This window comes from Trichoderma breve, chromosome 4, assembly GCF_028502605.1.
Source record: "Trichoderma breve strain T069 chromosome 4, whole genome shotgun sequence".
In the NCBI taxonomy this organism is placed as follows: Eukaryota; Fungi; Ascomycota; class Sordariomycetes; order Hypocreales; family Hypocreaceae; genus Trichoderma; species Trichoderma breve.
This window is the reverse complement of record NC_079235.1, coordinates 2,643,779-2,660,216: the sequence shown is the minus strand read 5'-3', so window position 1 is coordinate 2,660,216 and position 16,438 is coordinate 2,643,779. Positions and strand designations below refer to the sequence as shown.

General features: G+C 51.2%; 7 protein-coding genes across 7 annotated transcripts; 2 read left to right on the top strand and 5 right to left on the bottom strand.

Annotated features, from left to right (window-relative positions):
- Positions 1 to 857: 857 nt before the first annotated feature.
- Positions 858 to 1,546, bottom strand: T069G_07067 (uncharacterized protein; the record flags this gene model as incomplete). The annotated part of the gene is made up of 2 exons (XM_056174277.1): positions 858 to 1,265; positions 1,361 to 1,546. The coding sequence occupies 2 exons, from the start codon at positions 1,544 to 1,546 to the stop codon at positions 858 to 860; spliced, it is 594 nt and encodes a 197-aa protein (XP_056027856.1).
- A 3,090-nt stretch (positions 1,547 to 4,636) lies between these two features.
- Positions 4,637 to 5,692, top strand: T069G_07066 (uncharacterized protein; the record flags this gene model as incomplete). Its single annotated transcript, XM_056174276.1, has 3 exons — positions 4,637 to 4,782; positions 5,021 to 5,527; positions 5,602 to 5,692. The coding sequence occupies 3 exons, from the start codon at positions 4,637 to 4,639 to the stop codon at positions 5,690 to 5,692; spliced, it is 744 nt and encodes a 247-aa protein (XP_056027855.1).
- A 181-nt stretch (positions 5,693 to 5,873) lies between these two features.
- T069G_07065 (sec20 domain-containing protein) lies at positions 5,874 to 7,161 on the bottom strand (the record flags this gene model as incomplete). The annotated part of the gene is made up of 3 exons (XM_056174275.1): positions 5,874 to 6,581; positions 6,624 to 6,768; positions 6,866 to 7,161. The coding sequence occupies 3 exons, from the start codon at positions 7,159 to 7,161 to the stop codon at positions 5,874 to 5,876; spliced, it is 1,149 nt and encodes a 382-aa protein (XP_056027854.1).
- Positions 7,162 to 7,465: 304 nt separating this feature from the next.
- Positions 7,466 to 7,815, top strand: T069G_07064 (39S ribosomal protein l53/MRP-L53 domain-containing protein; the record flags this gene model as incomplete). Its single annotated transcript, XM_056174274.1, has 2 exons — positions 7,466 to 7,646; positions 7,703 to 7,815. The coding sequence occupies 2 exons, from the start codon at positions 7,466 to 7,468 to the stop codon at positions 7,813 to 7,815; spliced, it is 294 nt and encodes a 97-aa protein (XP_056027853.1).
- Positions 7,816 to 8,062: 247 nt separating this feature from the next.
- T069G_07063 (inorganic pyrophosphatase domain-containing protein) lies at positions 8,063 to 9,303 on the bottom strand (the record flags this gene model as incomplete). The annotated part of the gene is made up of 5 exons (XM_056174273.1): positions 8,063 to 8,204; positions 8,272 to 8,355; positions 8,416 to 8,759; positions 8,849 to 8,968; positions 9,124 to 9,303. 5 exons carry the CDS (start codon positions 9,301 to 9,303, stop codon positions 8,063 to 8,065), a joined length of 870 nt encoding a protein of 289 aa, XP_056027852.1.
- A 1,400-nt stretch (positions 9,304 to 10,703) lies between these two features.
- On the bottom strand, positions 10,704 to 11,734 carry T069G_07062 (eisosome component PIL1 domain-containing protein; the record flags this gene model as incomplete). The annotated part of the gene is made up of 2 exons (XM_056174272.1): positions 10,704 to 11,000; positions 11,075 to 11,734. The coding sequence occupies 2 exons, from the start codon at positions 11,732 to 11,734 to the stop codon at positions 10,704 to 10,706; spliced, it is 957 nt and encodes a 318-aa protein (XP_056027851.1).
- A 2,482-nt stretch (positions 11,735 to 14,216) lies between these two features.
- T069G_07061 (ribophorin I domain-containing protein) lies at positions 14,217 to 15,797 on the bottom strand (the record flags this gene model as incomplete). The annotated part of the gene is made up of 3 exons (XM_056174271.1): positions 14,217 to 14,493; positions 14,550 to 15,398; positions 15,466 to 15,797. The coding sequence occupies 3 exons, from the start codon at positions 15,795 to 15,797 to the stop codon at positions 14,217 to 14,219; spliced, it is 1,458 nt and encodes a 485-aa protein (XP_056027850.1).
- Positions 15,798 to 16,438: the final 641 nt, after the last annotated feature.

Sequence of the window (16,438 nt, the reverse complement as noted above, 5' to 3'; positions counted from 1 at the left end):
AAACTCCAGCAGTAGTACGAGACAGCATGTCTCTGCTCTTCTCCTCCATCTTCGATGATGGCTTCAATCTTTTGTCAATAGCGAAAAGAAAAAATAGAATAGAGTCTATGGAGAGCCTAAAAGTTAGCACGTCGATTTCTACCTATCTGATGCATAGAGCAGATGCCCCATTAATGTGACAGGCGCTAAGGCTTTGCCGCTATAACACGAGGACCATCCATGAATAGCCTTCATGTGTCGCTGCAGAGAGTTGATATCGAATACATCGATGTGATGCGATTACGCAGTAGAATATCGGTATGTCGTCAGCGTACTGTATGGCACATGCAAGACACAAGTGCACACATGAATACGAGCGCAAAAGACTGCATCCATACGGAGTATTACGAGATACAAGAGGTCCTGGTTAGGTAAGTCAGTAAGAATGCATAGCAGGCCTACGATCTGCGCAGGGTCTGTGGCCCATGCATGACTCTCATCGTTTTTTCACAACGATAAAATCTCCCCACATCGGACGATTGCTCCAGGCGCACAAGCCAGAATGCCGACCTGCCTCGGCTGTTGGATCAAGAAACCACTCGAAAACACATCAGGCGTCTACGATGAGAAATGAGCCTTCATACAACCTCATCGACTCATACAATTTCACGCTCCAACACGGTTGGTTACTTGACACAGAAGCAGCAGAATCTTTTGCTGTCCCAACAGACACCTTTTATTACCCTATCCAGCCATGGATGTAAATACACAACCCCAATCATTAAATCCCCGAAACCCGAATTAAACCCCTTCCATTAACCAATCCAAAACCGAACTGAAAAAAAGATGACATGAAATCAAAGGGGATATCTCAAAGTTTACAGAGCCAGGAGGGCAGCAATGACACCAGCGAGGGCACCGCCAGAAGCGATGATGGCGGGAGCAGCGTTGGTGGTGCTTGAGGTAGCAGCAGCGCCAGTTCGGGTAGGGCTGCCAGAGCGGGTGCCAGTTCCAGAAGAGTTGCCAGAGGAAGAAGAGCCAGAGTCAGAGCCAGAGGAGCCGGTGGGAGCAGCAGCGGTGTCAGTGCCAGTGTTGGAGGCAGCGTGGTCGCCAGCAGCACCGGTCTGGGAGGGAGTGCCCTCGGAGGTGACGAAGTAGTGGTCCGAGATGCACTTGTTCACGCACAGCTTGTAGGTGTTGGTCTGGGAAGGGCTGCCGTCACCCTGGGGGCACTTGGCAACGCAAGCAGTGGTGGCGTTGACCTGAGACTGGTCGGGAGAAGGAACCTGTAGGAGCATTGCGTGTAAGTCAAGTCGTCTTTTGCTCATCATGTTTTCATGCTGGGGGAAATGAGAGAGGGTAAACAGCGGGTTCAACATACAGCAATGCAGTGAGCCTGGCAGTTGACATCGCCGGCCTTGCAAGCATGGATACAGTTATACTGGGACTGCTGGGCAGGGTCGAGAGAGACAGAAGAAGCCGGAGCAGCAGAAGTAGGCGAGCCGGACTCGGAGGCGGCAGCAGCCAGGACGGCGAAGAGGCCGGACAGAACAACGGTGAAACGCATCGTGATTGATTAAGTTGTTGTTGTTGTTGTAAGTATTAAGCGAGTTATAGTGTAAGTCGCAAGGAAGCACCAAAAACGAATGTCGATTGCAGAGCGAGAGACTGGTTAGAGATCGAAGGATGAGGAGAGAAGAGAAGCCTCCGCGGCCGAGGAGCAGGACAATCTCCCTTTAATACTTGCACCCGATGGCCAAGCAAAAAAGGCCCAGGCGCGTAGCAGCCAGGCAGAGAGTTCAAGGAGACCCAATGGCTCAAAAGCATCGCCGGCGTGTTTTTTTCCCGCACAGTACGGGCCATGTACCGTCCAGCGGAAATCTCCTAGCGTTAAGTACGAGCTACAGTAGCATGAGAGAAGGGATGGAGGCAAACCCGGGCTTGTCTGAGGGCCCCACCCGAGCATTGCATTGCTTGTGCTTGGGTGACCTCACTTTTTGGGTACTCGTACATGTAAACATTGGAGAAACAAGGGCGTGTGTGCTGCATGAAGCTTCATTCTGCAGTTGGACGAGTATCTCAACATATCCACGGCCATATGACTTTTGTGCTTTGTGCCTCGTACGTCTGGGGTTGAAGAACTGCAACGCCTTTTTTCCCCTGTGGAAGCGCCGCATTGTAATTGTTTAATTGCGTGGCGCAACGATGTCCAGCCGCAGGAATAAGAAGCCGTGCCCCTTGGAGGCGCTGACCCCAATCGAAAAAGCAAAAAAGCATTTGATCCATATTTTGATACAAAAAAAGAAAATCGACCACTTTCCCGATGCTGTGGCGCTTTTCGCCCTCCCGCCATTGTCTCGATGCTGCGCTGTACGTTCGAGGGGCCTCGTATTTGGCGTGACGATCCGCCTCATTCTCCTCTTCGCCTCCTCTTTCTCTAGGACACGTTGGACGTCCTTTTTTGCCATCTTCTCCCCCTCCAACCTTGAGCTCCAGGCCATGGATGGATTCTGTGCGATGCGGTCATTGATTTTTTGCTCGGCATCTCGGCCACGGCCACGGCCTAACAGAGGCTGTGTGCGGCCTGTGGGACCACCAGCTGTGGTTACAGGCCATTTCTTCCCGCCGTGGTGCATGGAGGCCGTGATTTGTTCTCCCGGGGCTGCTACTGCTACTGTATTTCATGCGGCGGCACCTGTATTGCCTTGTTTTCTGGCCGTCTGCCCGCTTCAACTGCTACGTTAGCACTTTAGTGCAGGCAATTGACCCATGCAACACAATGTCCCCAGCGTGAAATGACGCTCTCTTACTATTCACCCCATCTTCATGGCCAAGCCCGTCTGCCATCACAGTCGTGTGTCTTTCTTCCTTTTGGCTAGCGCCTGCAGGGGCATGAAGCGGCACTAGAGCGGGCCATCCTGGCTTGGTGTGCTCATATCCAGTACTAGTGACTAAGACAAGAGGTTCAAGCCTGTCCTTTGATTTGATCGTCGCCTGGAATCTGTCACATGGTGATGGATGATTGTTTATGAGGCAACGAGCATGCATCAACACCAATGTCAACGTCAACATCAACATTGGCCGTTGCCACACATTCGTTTCTTCCCATATCTGTCAACTGAACACCATTGTCCGTTGATACGAAACACCGAAGACCCACGGGGGCTCGCTTTGCACTCTGCATTGGCGCAGAGCCCGAGCAAAACTCAATCCTTAAAATACAAGCAAGAAATCCAACGTCCTACTGCCTTAGCCCGGAAAGCTAGCCCTTTAGCCTGTGGCCTCCGGAGCCGCCAGGGGTTACGATGCTCCGTTTGGGTGAGATACAAGCCCAGCCCAGTACGGCCTGGAGCCTTCATACTGTACCCTCTGGGCTTGGCTTAGCAAAAGGCTCCTCGCGATACGAGGCACCATTGGCGATCGGTGCATGGCCGTGCCAGACGGGGCAAGATTCCGAAGGGGGATCTAACCGGCTTGCGGTTGGTGAAGCTGACTGCCCCCTGGCAAATAGGGAACATCTGCTCCTTGCGCAGCTGAGGTCGTACTTACGGGGGCAAAGCGATATCCGACTTGTCAGCGGTAACAGGCAATTTCCACAAAACTTGGCCGACGATGCTTTTGCGCGTACCCAGTTGTTAGAACCTTGGTACCCATAAGATGACAGGTGCTGGTGGGAGATACCCCATCACGCTATGAGTACTCGTATATTTCACAACTTCAGTTCTGGTAGTTTCCAGAAAGCCAGCTCGTCCTGATGCTCAAGACTGTCAACTTTCAGCGTCCTAGGAGAGAGCCGTTTCCCCCTTAGAGCTACAGCAACTAAGTGGCCTTGCTTTGCCTTGCCTTGCACTAACAATGCAGGTTCCTGGGGCCGTAATTTCAGGACCAACTCAACCCTACTTGTGTTTGAGACATCTGTACCTCAGAGTTGCCAAAGAAGCAGCGGGCGTTTTCCGTCCGAAAGAGCTCTCATTTCCCTCCCATCTTGAGGCGTAGTGCGAACGCGAGTGTGACGCGGGATAGGACGCCTTTGATTTTGAGCCAATGATATGAACCCAATTCAACGTCGAGAAATTGCATTGAACATTGAGCGCCTGCTTGCGGCTTAGTAACTAGGGCGAAGCATCCAGCCAACCACATCGCAGGACGGCAGCTTGTACGAAATATACTTTCAGGAACCGAGCGTGCTAACGTCCCGGTGGCACAGAGCAGCGTACCGTGCATGTAGCCGCCATCTCAATCGAGCCGCGACGATGCATCGAGCTCATAGATCGCATTACCTCATACCTAGACAAAAGCAGGCGTTCTTCCATTTCGTATCCAGCATCCTCGTCATTTATCTTTTTTTTTTATTAAAAGCTCCGTATTCCGCATCTCCGTAGATCCGATCAAATCTTAAATCCAACAACCGAGATCGTGAGATAAAGGTGGCCCTTGCGCCTCCCACGTTTTCGGCCAGCTACCTATCGCAGCTAAGCTCGTCATTTTTTCTCAATGGAGGGGCAGCGAAAAGCCACTAGAGGGGCAAAAGCTCGCATCGCATCGCATTCGCATCTGCTTCATGTAGCTACAAAATCTACAAAGCTAGACTCATAGCGAGCTCATAATTGTTTCATTATTATTTTATCATTCCACTTATTGTGAAGCTTATCTCACAATGGCTGCTGCTCATGAGAACCCTGATCAGCTCGTTACGTCTTCGGACCCTGAGCATCCTGCCAACCTCATCCCTTCGCTGTGCGCCAAGTTTTGGACTTTGGGATGGGTTACCGGCACTGGAGGAGGATGTTCCATTAGAGACGAGTAAGTATATATACTGTCCCTTGTTTATGACACTATTTATCCCTCATTGATGAGCTTAAATTGAGCTCTCATATCATCTCGAGCGGAGTGAAAACCAAGGCAAAAGCCGGTGATACGCTCACTCTCTCACTCTCATTCAAGCGTACATATCATATACCCATCTTATACAGCATGATATTCACTTATACTTCATCATAAAAAGTATCAAGACACAGCCCCATCACTAACCAGCCACCAGCGATCTCGTCTACCTCGCCCCCTCCGGCGTCCAGAAAGAACTCATGAAACCCGCCGACATCTACGTCCTCTCCCTCAAAGACCAAGAACCCTCCCTCAAGCAACGAACCTACCTCCGCTCCCCCCCTCTCTACAAGCCCTCCCAGTGCACGCCCCTCTTCCTCGCTGCCTTCACCCGCCGCGGCGCCGGCTGCTGCATCCACACCCACTCCCACTGGGCCGTCCTCGTCACCTTACTCCTCGAGGCAAAGGGCAGCAGCGTCTTCGAGATCAACAACATTGAGCAGATCAAGGGCTTTGGCAAGGGCATGGGTAAGGTGGGTAACTTGGGGTACCACGATACGCTGCGTATTCCTGTTATTGAGAACACGCCTCATGAGGAGGACTTGACGGAGTATCTTGAGGCTGCTATGGAGGAGTACCCGGATACGTATGCCGTCTTGGTGAGGCGCCATGGCGTTTATGTGTGGGGAGATAACGTCCACAAGGCGAAGACGCAGTGTGAGAGGTGAGTTTGGATATCCCCCCTTTTTGACGTCGTAAGTTGGTCATTTGTGCTGATAGGGTTTGTGAAATCAAAAGTCTCGATTACCTTTTCCAGCTGGCGGTTGAGATGCACCAGCTGGGTCTTCCTTGGATCAGCAGCATTGCCCAGATTGGACCACAGAGGTAACAACGTAATGACGCCGAGGAAGGATTCAAAAAAGGGGTGGCAAAAGCGAGCTGTGTTTTTGGGGTTAAATTGGAGTTTTAAAAGTCGTAGAAGCATCCCAAGCTTGACACATTTAACAATCGTCAGGAGGGCTTATGAATATTCAACCTATTTTCTTATTCTATTTCATACTTAATTTGTCTCATAGCTCGTCTCTAGGACGTGAATCTTCTACGACGACCTCTGCAGCATCTCCTTCTTGTAGCTTGTCGTCATGATCACCTTCAGACTCGCCTGGTATCGAACCCAATTCATCCGCCTCATGTACAGCATCCACAATCTTGCCCACTTTCTCAACCATTGACTCATCCTCACTTTCCACCACTTTCGAGTCTCGCCCAACAACTGCCGTTGGCAGGCTCTCATCCGGTAGTCCGTCCACTCTAATCTTCCCATCAATCACCACCCCAGCCTTTCCAGACTGTCCAGGGCTCCGACTATGCATCACCGCACTTCCAGCCTTGGTGCCAACCCCAAACAATATCCGCAAGGGTAACCACACAAGCCACCATAGTGGTCCGTACAAAAGTCTCCTAAACACGAGCCATCCTGCAGTCACCATCAACATGTACAATGCTGTCTGCAGATACCACGTATCGCTCTTTTGAGACCTGAGCAGTGTGCCCAACAGGTCTCGGGAGCTCGCCAGCATGCCGTCCAGCGAGGTATACGACTGATCCAACTGCTTTAACGCAGCCGACGACTCTGTCAGCGTCTGGTGTGCGAACTCGCTCTTGCTTAGTTCCGCCGCGATGAGGGCGTGCGTCCGCCGCAGGGCATTTGTAACGTTGCTGGCTGCCCCAACCGTCTGCCGGTCTTCTTCCGATAGACTGGATTGTAGTTGTCGATGCTGGTTGTAGTTATGCCGTATGGGTCGAGCAACAGCCTGTACTTCTTCGGTGCTACCGCCTGCGGAGGTGTTCGTCTCGGAAATGGGTTCGACAAAGGATTGTACCATGAGCTCTCTTTCAAGCCTCCGAGCTCGCTCCAAGTTCTTCTTTGCCGATAACCGTGCCTTTCGAAGCGTTGCTCGATAGCTACACAAGGTTATTCTCATTAGCACATGCCAACCTTCTCCCCAGAACACTTTTCAAGAGGAAGAAGAAAAGTTCATGCTGAACCATGTCCTCTTACCTGGCCAGTTCACTTCCCACCCTCTCAATGCCATCCACAAGCCTCTCCTTCTCATGCCCGCCTCTCCGCAGGTATTTAGCTTCTTCGAACAACAGCTGTTGATCCTCCAACCCAGTTTTCAGTATCAAGCCAGCCTCCGCGCTGAGCTCTCCGCTCACACTCCCCTCCTCCTCGATATTCAGCGGCACCGACCCAGGCTCGAATTCCACATTTGCCAGCCGATCGATTAATTCTCTTAGTTGAGTCGTAGTCTCCTGCAAAGCAGCCAGCCGCTCCTGCAGCCCTTCCAGTGACATTTTCGCCAGCGATGCGCAGAAAATAAAAAAATAAAAATCGGTATTACTGGCAGGGGAAAAAAAAGTACCTTGATCTTGACAGCTTAGAGCAATTGAAACTACATGTCATCATTGGCTCGGCAGGTGTGGCAGCTACGTACCTTGTACAGCGATATGCACATACCGGGTCTCCACTCAGTCCACCAAATTTCGACATCGTCTTCGCATCCCACTATGCGCAAAGTCGAATCAAAGCGACAAATCGCCCAATCCCGCCCTCCGCCCACGTCGATTTACCCCCGCAGCGGCTCTCCGTATCGGCAAGATGATTACGAAATTCATGACCGAGGTCACGGCCAAATTCAATCCCTTCTCGACCTGCGCCAAGCCCGCCCGCCTGTTCCTGACCTTTCTCCCGCCGGACGTGCGTGCAAATGGAACGGCCGTCCATACGAGTTTACTCCCAAGAAATTCCCCAGAGAGCAGCTCATTAAAGGTCAAATTCAGTACGTTTAGATATACCGGGAGCTGGAGCCAAGAACTGAGCTAATTAGTTGCGCAGAGGACGGCAAGGAGATGGACTTCAACTGCTCCAAAATTAACATCAAGGGCTTAGTCGAGGAAGTCGACCGTCACTCGCGCCAATTGCAAAAGGCAGCTGATCTGTCCGAATAAAGTCTACGAGTCTTGTTGTCTTATATTACCAATGCATTGACGGCGTTATGAGGGGCGGGGAATACAGTCTGGATGAGGCCAATTGCGGATAGCACGAAAACGATGTACGATATAGTGTCATGAAACTTTTTTTTGTACTTTTACTGCAGAGCTTAGATTCTTCTTTCAACTCTGGCAGGGTATACCATCAAAGACTATGCATTTGATACACTTGACGCCATCAAACTTTCATCGTAAATTAAGCATACTAAGCAGAAGCACCGCTGATGAAGAACCACTTGTCGATGGAAGCGTCAATCTTCTCAGGGGGGAGGTCCTGGTGGGGAGGCAGAGGAGGCAGAGACTCGGGGGCCACGCGGCTGGGAGAGTGCTGGACAGTCACGTTGGTGCTAATGGGAGAAACAAGTCAGTCAATCTGCTCACTCGTCGTGGCATTCAAAGGTAGCTGTAACTTACGTGGAGACGCTGCCGGGCTGGGTCTTGCCGGTGATGAGGCGCTCCCAGGCCTCAGCACACTCGCGGATGACGTCCATGGCATAGCTGTAATGCTGTCAGTTTCAATCTCGCAAGAAAATCAATAGGGGACCGGGCACGACATACGTCTTGTTCTTGCACTCGCCAGTGAAGGCAAACTGGTTCTCAGGCTTGCCGTCGGGGATCTTGTAGATACGGAACCACTCGTTGGTGGCACGGAGCAGGCCAGGCAGGTGGCGCTCGACGTCCTCAACGTCGTTCAGCTTAGGAGCAAGGGGGTCGTTGACGTCAATGACAATGACCTTCCAGTCAGTCTCCTCCTCGTCGAGAAGGGCCATGACACCGAGGACCTTGACCTGCTTGATCTGGCCGGGGTAGCCAACAAGCTCACCGATCTCGCAGACATCGAGAGGGTCGTTGTCACCCTTGGCCTTGGTCTCGGGGTGGACGGTGTTGGGGTCTTCCCAGGTCTGGGAGGCAAATGATTGTCAGTTCGTCGTCATGTATAATGGCGCGTGCCCCCAGCGGGTTTGGGGTAAGGGATTTTGGCATCGCATACCTGGGGGAAGGCACCGTAGTTCCAGAGGTAGCCCTTGTGGGGGAAGCAGTTGCGGACGAAGCGAAGCTTGCCCTTCTTGACGTCCTGCTTGATGGGGTTAAGGAGCTCCTCCTTGGAGATCTAATGGTCAAAGGTGAAAAATACGTCAGCGGTGTCCAAAAAGGAGTGAAAAGGAGATCGGTCAAGAAAAGGCGGAAGAGGTTCGAGTTTCTCCCCAAGCCTGTTCCTCGCAAAAGCTATGCTCAGCGAATTGCCAGATCTCGTTGACGGCGTACCTCGAGCTTGCCATTGGTCCATCGAGGAATCTCGACAACCATGTTCAGGATGGTCTGCTCCTGGTTGGCAAAGAGAGGAATGTCGTGGAAGGGCGACACGGGGACGCCATCCTTCTCGATGTAGACGCGGTGCTCCAGAGTGTTCTGGGCAGCAACCTTGCGGACGGTGTAGCCGGACATTGTGGCGGATGGAGAAGACGAAGACGAAGAATCGCTGCTTTTCTCCAGGTGACGGGCAATTTGCGCAGTTCGCTGGGAGGGTTGGGAAGCTTGCGAGGAGGCGGAGGAGTTTTGACCAGATGGAGGGGGCGGGGCACGGAGACCCATCCTGGCCAGCGAAGCAGCAGCGCTGGGAGTGCTGGGGGGAGTGCTGATAGGGATAGGGGCAGCGGTAGCGGTACCTGCACTATGGGTGCCTGTGCCTGTAGCTGTAGTAATACCTCGCGCTCTACTAAGGCTCCAGCTGCCAACGTCAGAACCAGCAACAGCAGCAGCAGCGCTCCGTCGCGTCGTCCAGCCTATGCAGCTCTGATTGGGCACGACGACACAACGCAGACTCTGCCACCTGAGTTGCGGTGCTCGTCGGGGTAACATCAATCAATCGCAGCGTCTCGCCTCGAGGACAGTCGGAATGCAATGCAATGAGATTTTGAGCGAGTCCCCCGGTCCAGCGGATGGCCAATGGGTTTAAGGCGCCCGGTGGGATTTTTGGATTTTTTTAGAGCCCCAGCCAACAGGGCAGTTTCGGGTCTTTGGGGCCATTGACCGAGGTCCGTAGGGGCCCTTTTCCAGTGCCGGTGTGCCCAACGGCTGCCGGAAATATGGGACAGTATCAGTACACGTATCGAGAGGCGGTAAGACGGGACACTCGCCATTATTGCGGGTCTGTTAGGGGATAGCCCTGTTGCAAGTATCAGCTCTCACAGTTTATGTGTGACAGTACACGCGAGTCGTGATGGATTCATCTTGACGAGTTGTTTTGTGGTTACCCTACGTATGATTCATCTGTATACCATATGCATGTAATAATGGCAGCACATGTAATAGCTCACATCCCATTGTTGATATCATATCATGGACTGTCATGATTCATGAATGAGTAAGACGTGTATTACTTGTTTATTATTCATATTTTCGACAAATTACTATCCTATTATTCGTTAAGCCTCCCAACGGTTACTGGGTAGTCTCACGTACTCTGAGTGTCAAGATCACTATCAAGAGAGCTGGCTTATTGAGTGAGGGAGCTTTTGGGTGCAGGCTTACCCGGGATGTAGAACTTACACATCAGACCTCAAGCACCACCATCAAGTATTTACTAATATCTTTGGGTGCTACTGCAAGAGAACGACGTAATAAACAAGAAATCAATAGTCGCATCGATTGGATATAACTAGATATGCTATCAAAACGTAACAGCACGCATATATAAACCTGAAAAGAACCGCCAAACCCTCTAACAAAACTCCCAACCAGAAGCAGGATCATTGTTGAGGGGGAAGAGGAAGACACAAATAAGAGCATTTTCTCAGTCAAAGTCATACAAAGTCGCAACACCAGGCTTCATCTCACAGCACTGCCTAAGCGCTGGGTTCAACCGGACTCTTGCCCTTGGATGTCTCTGATCCGTTTTCGCTTAGAGCCTTGTGGTGGTGCTCTGGTTGCCATTCTTTGAGATCATCTTCAGCATCATTCAGCACTTGGCGAGCTTGAGCGCCGTTTTCATAGGGCATGCGAGCATCTCCCGGCGACAGCGCCTTATCGTCCAGAAGCTCCAAGAGACGACGACCATGCTTGGCCAGAATGATTTGCTTCTCGGCGCGTTCTATGATTGCGCTGAACTCGACATCGTATGCTTCTTTGAGCTTTTGCCGAGTCTGTAAAAGCAAAATTAGTAGGTAGAATGATATACATGAAGAAGATGCTAATCTGCAAAAGTCTCATCACTTACAACATTTGTCAACTGCGCCTCGGCGACTAGATTCTCGGCCTCTGCTCTAACAAGCTCCTGCTCTAGCAAGACCAGCCTGGCACTCTGAGGCTCCTTCGCCTTGAGCTTCTGGAACTCGTCGTAAAGCTTGCTCTTTCCATCGCGGCTTGGTTGAACGCTCCTCTCGGTGTCGCGGATCATCTTGAGATGAGTGCGCGACAAATCTAGCGAATTAACGTACGTTTCCTCCAATCCACCCATCTCACTTAGAATAACGCCAATCTTGTCGGAAATGTCGTTGACTGCCTCATCGCTGGTCTGCTCACCCCATTCGGAGAGCTGCGTGGCGATGGCAGTTCGTTCGCGACCCGCAGCCTCGTGTGTGTGAATGAGATCATTCTCAAGCTTGATTAGACGGAACAGCTTGCGAGAGAGCTCGGGCTGAACGGACTCGCGGAGGGAGCGGAAAGTAAACCCACGACCACGACCATGGCCCTTGGAGGGAGTAGATTTGTTCTTGGTGCGGATGGAAAGAGCGCGGTTCCTAATGGGAGCAGGGTTAGACCACGTCTCATGGGAACTATGTCCTTGGCTCTCCGGTGGGTTTGGCGGAGGTGCATCGGAAGATGGCTGATAAGATTGTTGCGACTGGGCAACTGGAGTTTCAAAAGGTTGAGACATGATGATATGATATGAGTGGGTATTGAAACTTTCAAGTCGAAGAAAAAATGAGAAGAATTTTTGGAGATGGAAAAGTGATGTAGAAGTAGAAATAGAGAGCACGAGTAGCTATCACTCACATCATGACGTTAGTTTTCATTTAGCAGGTAAATCCTTGGGACTGCGGGTGGCGTTATGATATAATTCGCAGGAGTACTAGATCCGATGTTCCTTCCACCTAGGCCTTGATTTCCGTTTTATACATGGAAGAGCTGAATAGCTTCAATAGTGTGTTTCCCATGATTGAAAGGCCCACGTTTGAGTGGATGACGATACAAAGGTGTTGCGGTTTTGGAGATTTAAGAATGGCACAATGCAAGCGAGATGAACGACAGACAACTGTTCAGTGAACACTGAATCAAAGAAAATTGTTTCCCTTTCTTGTATGTATGGCAGGCTATTTGTTACGATCCACGAGGTGGCTGCCATGTGTGAACGGGTCAAGGATCAAGGGTCAAGAGTCGAGAGTTCAGCTGCGTGGGTTCAAAGCAATCGCTTTTACTAGCAGTAGTTACAGTTATCCTTGGATGGCACATAGTCGACAGCCCAAGATCAAGAAACATGTCACCGGATGACATGGAAGGTTAATCAACCAAGGTAAATCAAGACGCTTGGAGCTTGCAAAGATGGCGTCTAACGAGGTTCGCTGCGGTGGCGGATGTCTTTGAGACTATGATGTCATTTGCTGGCTAGCAAATAATGGCTGTATATATACTTGGCAACACACTTGAGCGATGCGCAAGATACGAGGGTTCGAAAAAGAGATCAATGGATACCAGTAATTTAGTGGTGGTGATGAGATAAGGAGAACCCCGCCCTGTTGGATGATCGAGGCCAGCTTTGGCTGGTGAGATTCGGGGGAGGCTTCTGATGAGGCGCTCATTCAGTGCGGCTACGACTTATCAAGCAAGGCGGATGGCCTTTGGACGCAACACTGGCAACGTCTGGTGTACAGACTACGAGGCATCTAGAATGTGTCTCATGTATTTTCATTCATTTAGAACGTAAAGGCGAGATATATGTATCCAACGCCGTCAACGCTTTCCAGATTCTCATATCCTCATGAAGCCATCGCCTGCCTCGAGTTTCCATCCCAATCCGCCCATTATTCTAGCCTCCAACATGTGTCTCATTTCCCATAACCAGTACCATAGAATCGTTAAAAAAAGAGAGAGTAATAAAATCACAGGATATCCTTGATCCCAATCAAAGCCCGTTCAGTACCGACTCCGCGTCGTCTCCTCATACACGACCCTCGACGGCACGCTGCGTCTGTAGCTGCTGGTGCTGACCCGCGGGCTGTAGCGCTCAACCGCCGAGTAGCTCGCTCGCGGCGAGTGGTGGGAAGAATGGTGATGGTGATGGTGATAGCGGTACGGCCGTGAAGGAATGATTTCCTCCTGGTAGTAGTATTTGGCCTTTGGCTCCACGCGGAAACACATTGTTTGCAGGTTGTGTTATGTTGGGTCGCTTTGTGCAATTGTTGGACTGGGTAGCACAGAGGCTCTAGATCTGGCGATTGGATCTCTGTGTTGACGGTACACCTGCTTACTGCCTGTGTCGGTGTGTAGAGAGAGAGAGAGAAACGAACGATTCTTGTAGGAGACGTTGCAAGCTTACGAAAGAAGGATGAATAAAGCTTCTTTCGGCACGAGGGAAGACGCCCGTATCTTTAAATAAATATTACAGCTCGGGCATGGCACGACACATCCACTGCCATTGTCTCGATCCCGTGGCCAAGTTTCTAACCCCTGTCCTCAGCGCCCTGCGCCACTCCACCATCTGCACGTACGAGCCGACGCAGGGCATTTGGCTTCTCAAGGATGGAGCCATCAATGCTAAAGACACCTGGGACCTGAAAAAAAGGTGTGAGTGTCAGTCTTGCTACCGGCACAGCCTCATCGTTTCTTCACGCTGCTTCTCGCCTTTGCCGAAATCTAAGCAGCTTTGAGGCTGAGCTGACGCATTTTTCACGATATCGAATTGAAGAAGTGAGGCATCTGCTTAATTGGGCCTTTTTGTCTTGGCTCGCAGCTTGAAGGATCAATCCATGCTCGTACCATCATCGCGAGGCGCTAATGGCGTCATCGCAGTGCTTGTAGGTCCTACATTGTCCAATGAGGAGCTGGACAAGATGCCATCGTCAACATCACCATACAGCTACATACAGATTTGCTGCTATGATGTGCGATGCTGAAATAGTGACATTAACTAAAAAAACAGAATCTTGCTTGAAATTCTACCACTGGCTCGCTATACTGCTACTGCAAGCAGGCTAAGATCTGGCGCGCCATGCATCTACTCATCGCATCTATCATTTTGCCAGATCGTGCATGCTCTTAAACGCCCACTTAATGACACATCTGCCTACACATCCATGATTTCTTTTTATCCGATAAATACGGCAACCCAAAAAGAGTTATAGATTTAACCCTGATGATTTTTATTTGGAGGAAAATCCCACCTGCACCTTTCCAAGCGCCCATGCTGCGGCATATACTGCAAGCATGCTTGCAAAGACCACTACGGGCTTGCGGAGGGTGCCAGCCAAGGGAGTCTCGTATGTGATGACCAGATCACGGTATCGAAATTCGTCTCCCAGGTTCTTGGCTTTGATGGTCACGGATGTCCGGCCAATGGTGTCGAGATAGGTCTTGTGAACATCAACGGATGATTCAACGATTGATGAGTCGGGAATACTGGTGTAGTATTTGACGTTTCTGGCTCTCTTGTTAGCTGCTGACCCATGTAGATGTAAAGTTGGGGAAAAACTTACTCAGATCCCTCAGGCAAGAGCACTCGGACGTTGACTTCGCCGTACTCTACACCCTCAGCCTGCCTAGGTCCCTCGAAAAAGGGGATCTTGAGCACATGGCCTCCATCGGCAGTGTTGCGCAAGACGTTAGCAGCGTTGGTGTTCCAGCCAATGGTAAACGGGTACTTCCAGCCGCCAAACACGGGATAACGTGGCTTCAGTTCCAGCATGGCTTCTCGCTTGCTGCTCCTGAATCGAGAGGTTGACACGTTTCCGATGGCGTCTGTGAAGTAAGGGTCGACGCTCCCAATCTGAAGAGGGAATTTGAGCTCCTTCAAGGCTGTGGAAGCAGGGTTATAGAACTGAGATTGCGCCCACTTGACACGGTTGAATTGAGTTGAGAGGTTGGCACCCAGGTGGTACAAAGTGTATCTCTCCTCAAAGGCAACATTGCCGCCCCAGTGGCTGACCTCGATATCTCTCTCGAGGGTCGACACGTGGATCACAGGCTTGGTAAACTCGAATCTGACCTGCGCGGGAAAGAAGGCGCCGGCAGGCTGCTCGTCAAAGGGTCCGTATAGCATCTTGCTGCCAACCTTTTGAGGATACTCCTGGCCTTCGGGACCGAATGTCGTGGTGTAGTCTGGAATGGTAACGGTTGAGAACTTGACCTCGGTCTTTTGCTTCAAGGTCGTATAAGCCGATGGCGCGAAGAGGGAGAAGTCGTACACCAGGAACTGCTGCTCGTCCTGGCCAATGGAGGCCGGGAGTGGGCGATATGAGTTTAGGTATACCCAAGAGACGGCGAGAGGGTACTGGCCGCCAGCCTTGAGAGGCGAGGGCAGTGTAATGCGGTAGTACTGGACGTCGCTATAGGCACATTGATTAGCAACAACGTTCACCTTTCAATTGGGTGTTAGAAAGTGACTGCACATACCTGAGAGCATCGTATTCAACTAGGTCAACTCCAAAGGGTCCAACAGTGTCATCCTTGCGATCCTTGGCTTCGACGGCACCAACTCGGGCAATTTGTTCCGCGGTAAAGGGCAAAAAGTATTCGCTTTGAGGCTCGTCGGAGATGTTCTCCAACATGACATTGATCTGCTCCTTTGCGTAGGTCTTCTCAACCGAAATGACGTGCACCAACATGCTGTTCTTAAAGACTGGTGGGGGCTTGAAGTTGGCAGGCAGAGCGACGGTGGAAAAGGCGCTGCAAGGACCAGCGGCCAAAAGGCCCAGCAGCGCTGCTATTACTGACAACGACTTCATCTTGACGAGGGCATTGATTGGGCGTGCCCTGCGCAATGGGACGGAGGTTCAACAGAGTTCTGTCTCTCGATCGCGAGACTGTGGCAGCTTCGCTCTGTTAGTGCAAGCCAAGAAGCATACGTCGCCCATTCGATAACGATAGCGAACAAGCTACAGGGAAGCTTGGGGCTGGCCAACCAGAGGCCACGCTGGTTGCTGTCGCGGCGATATTAATTTCCGGGCTTCGGAATATGTACCGCTTACAGGCAGCCCGGGTGAATTGCCCACCGAGAACGGAGTACCCCATACTTGTGGCGGCCAAGACACCTCCACCTCCGTTCTCCAAGCACGTAGGGCACCTGAGGGTCTTGATGAAACGCCCTGCTGGAGCTCTCCAGTAAGTCTTTGGGCGTCCATGGGAGGCAAAAAGATGTGGAGACATGACGATAAGCGGTGCATCGAGTTTATTTGTCTGCGAGGACAAGCAGGATCGCACGCACTAATTCTAGAATCTACCGGTAGTGCTTGAAAGGCTATCTGAGAAGACGGAAACAGCCTACTAGATGCTGCACGTTGGGTTTTCTGAGATGGTCGTGGAGAATTGGAAAGGGAAAACAAGGATACAATTGTAAAAATTCGTATTGATGACACTGCAAAATCAA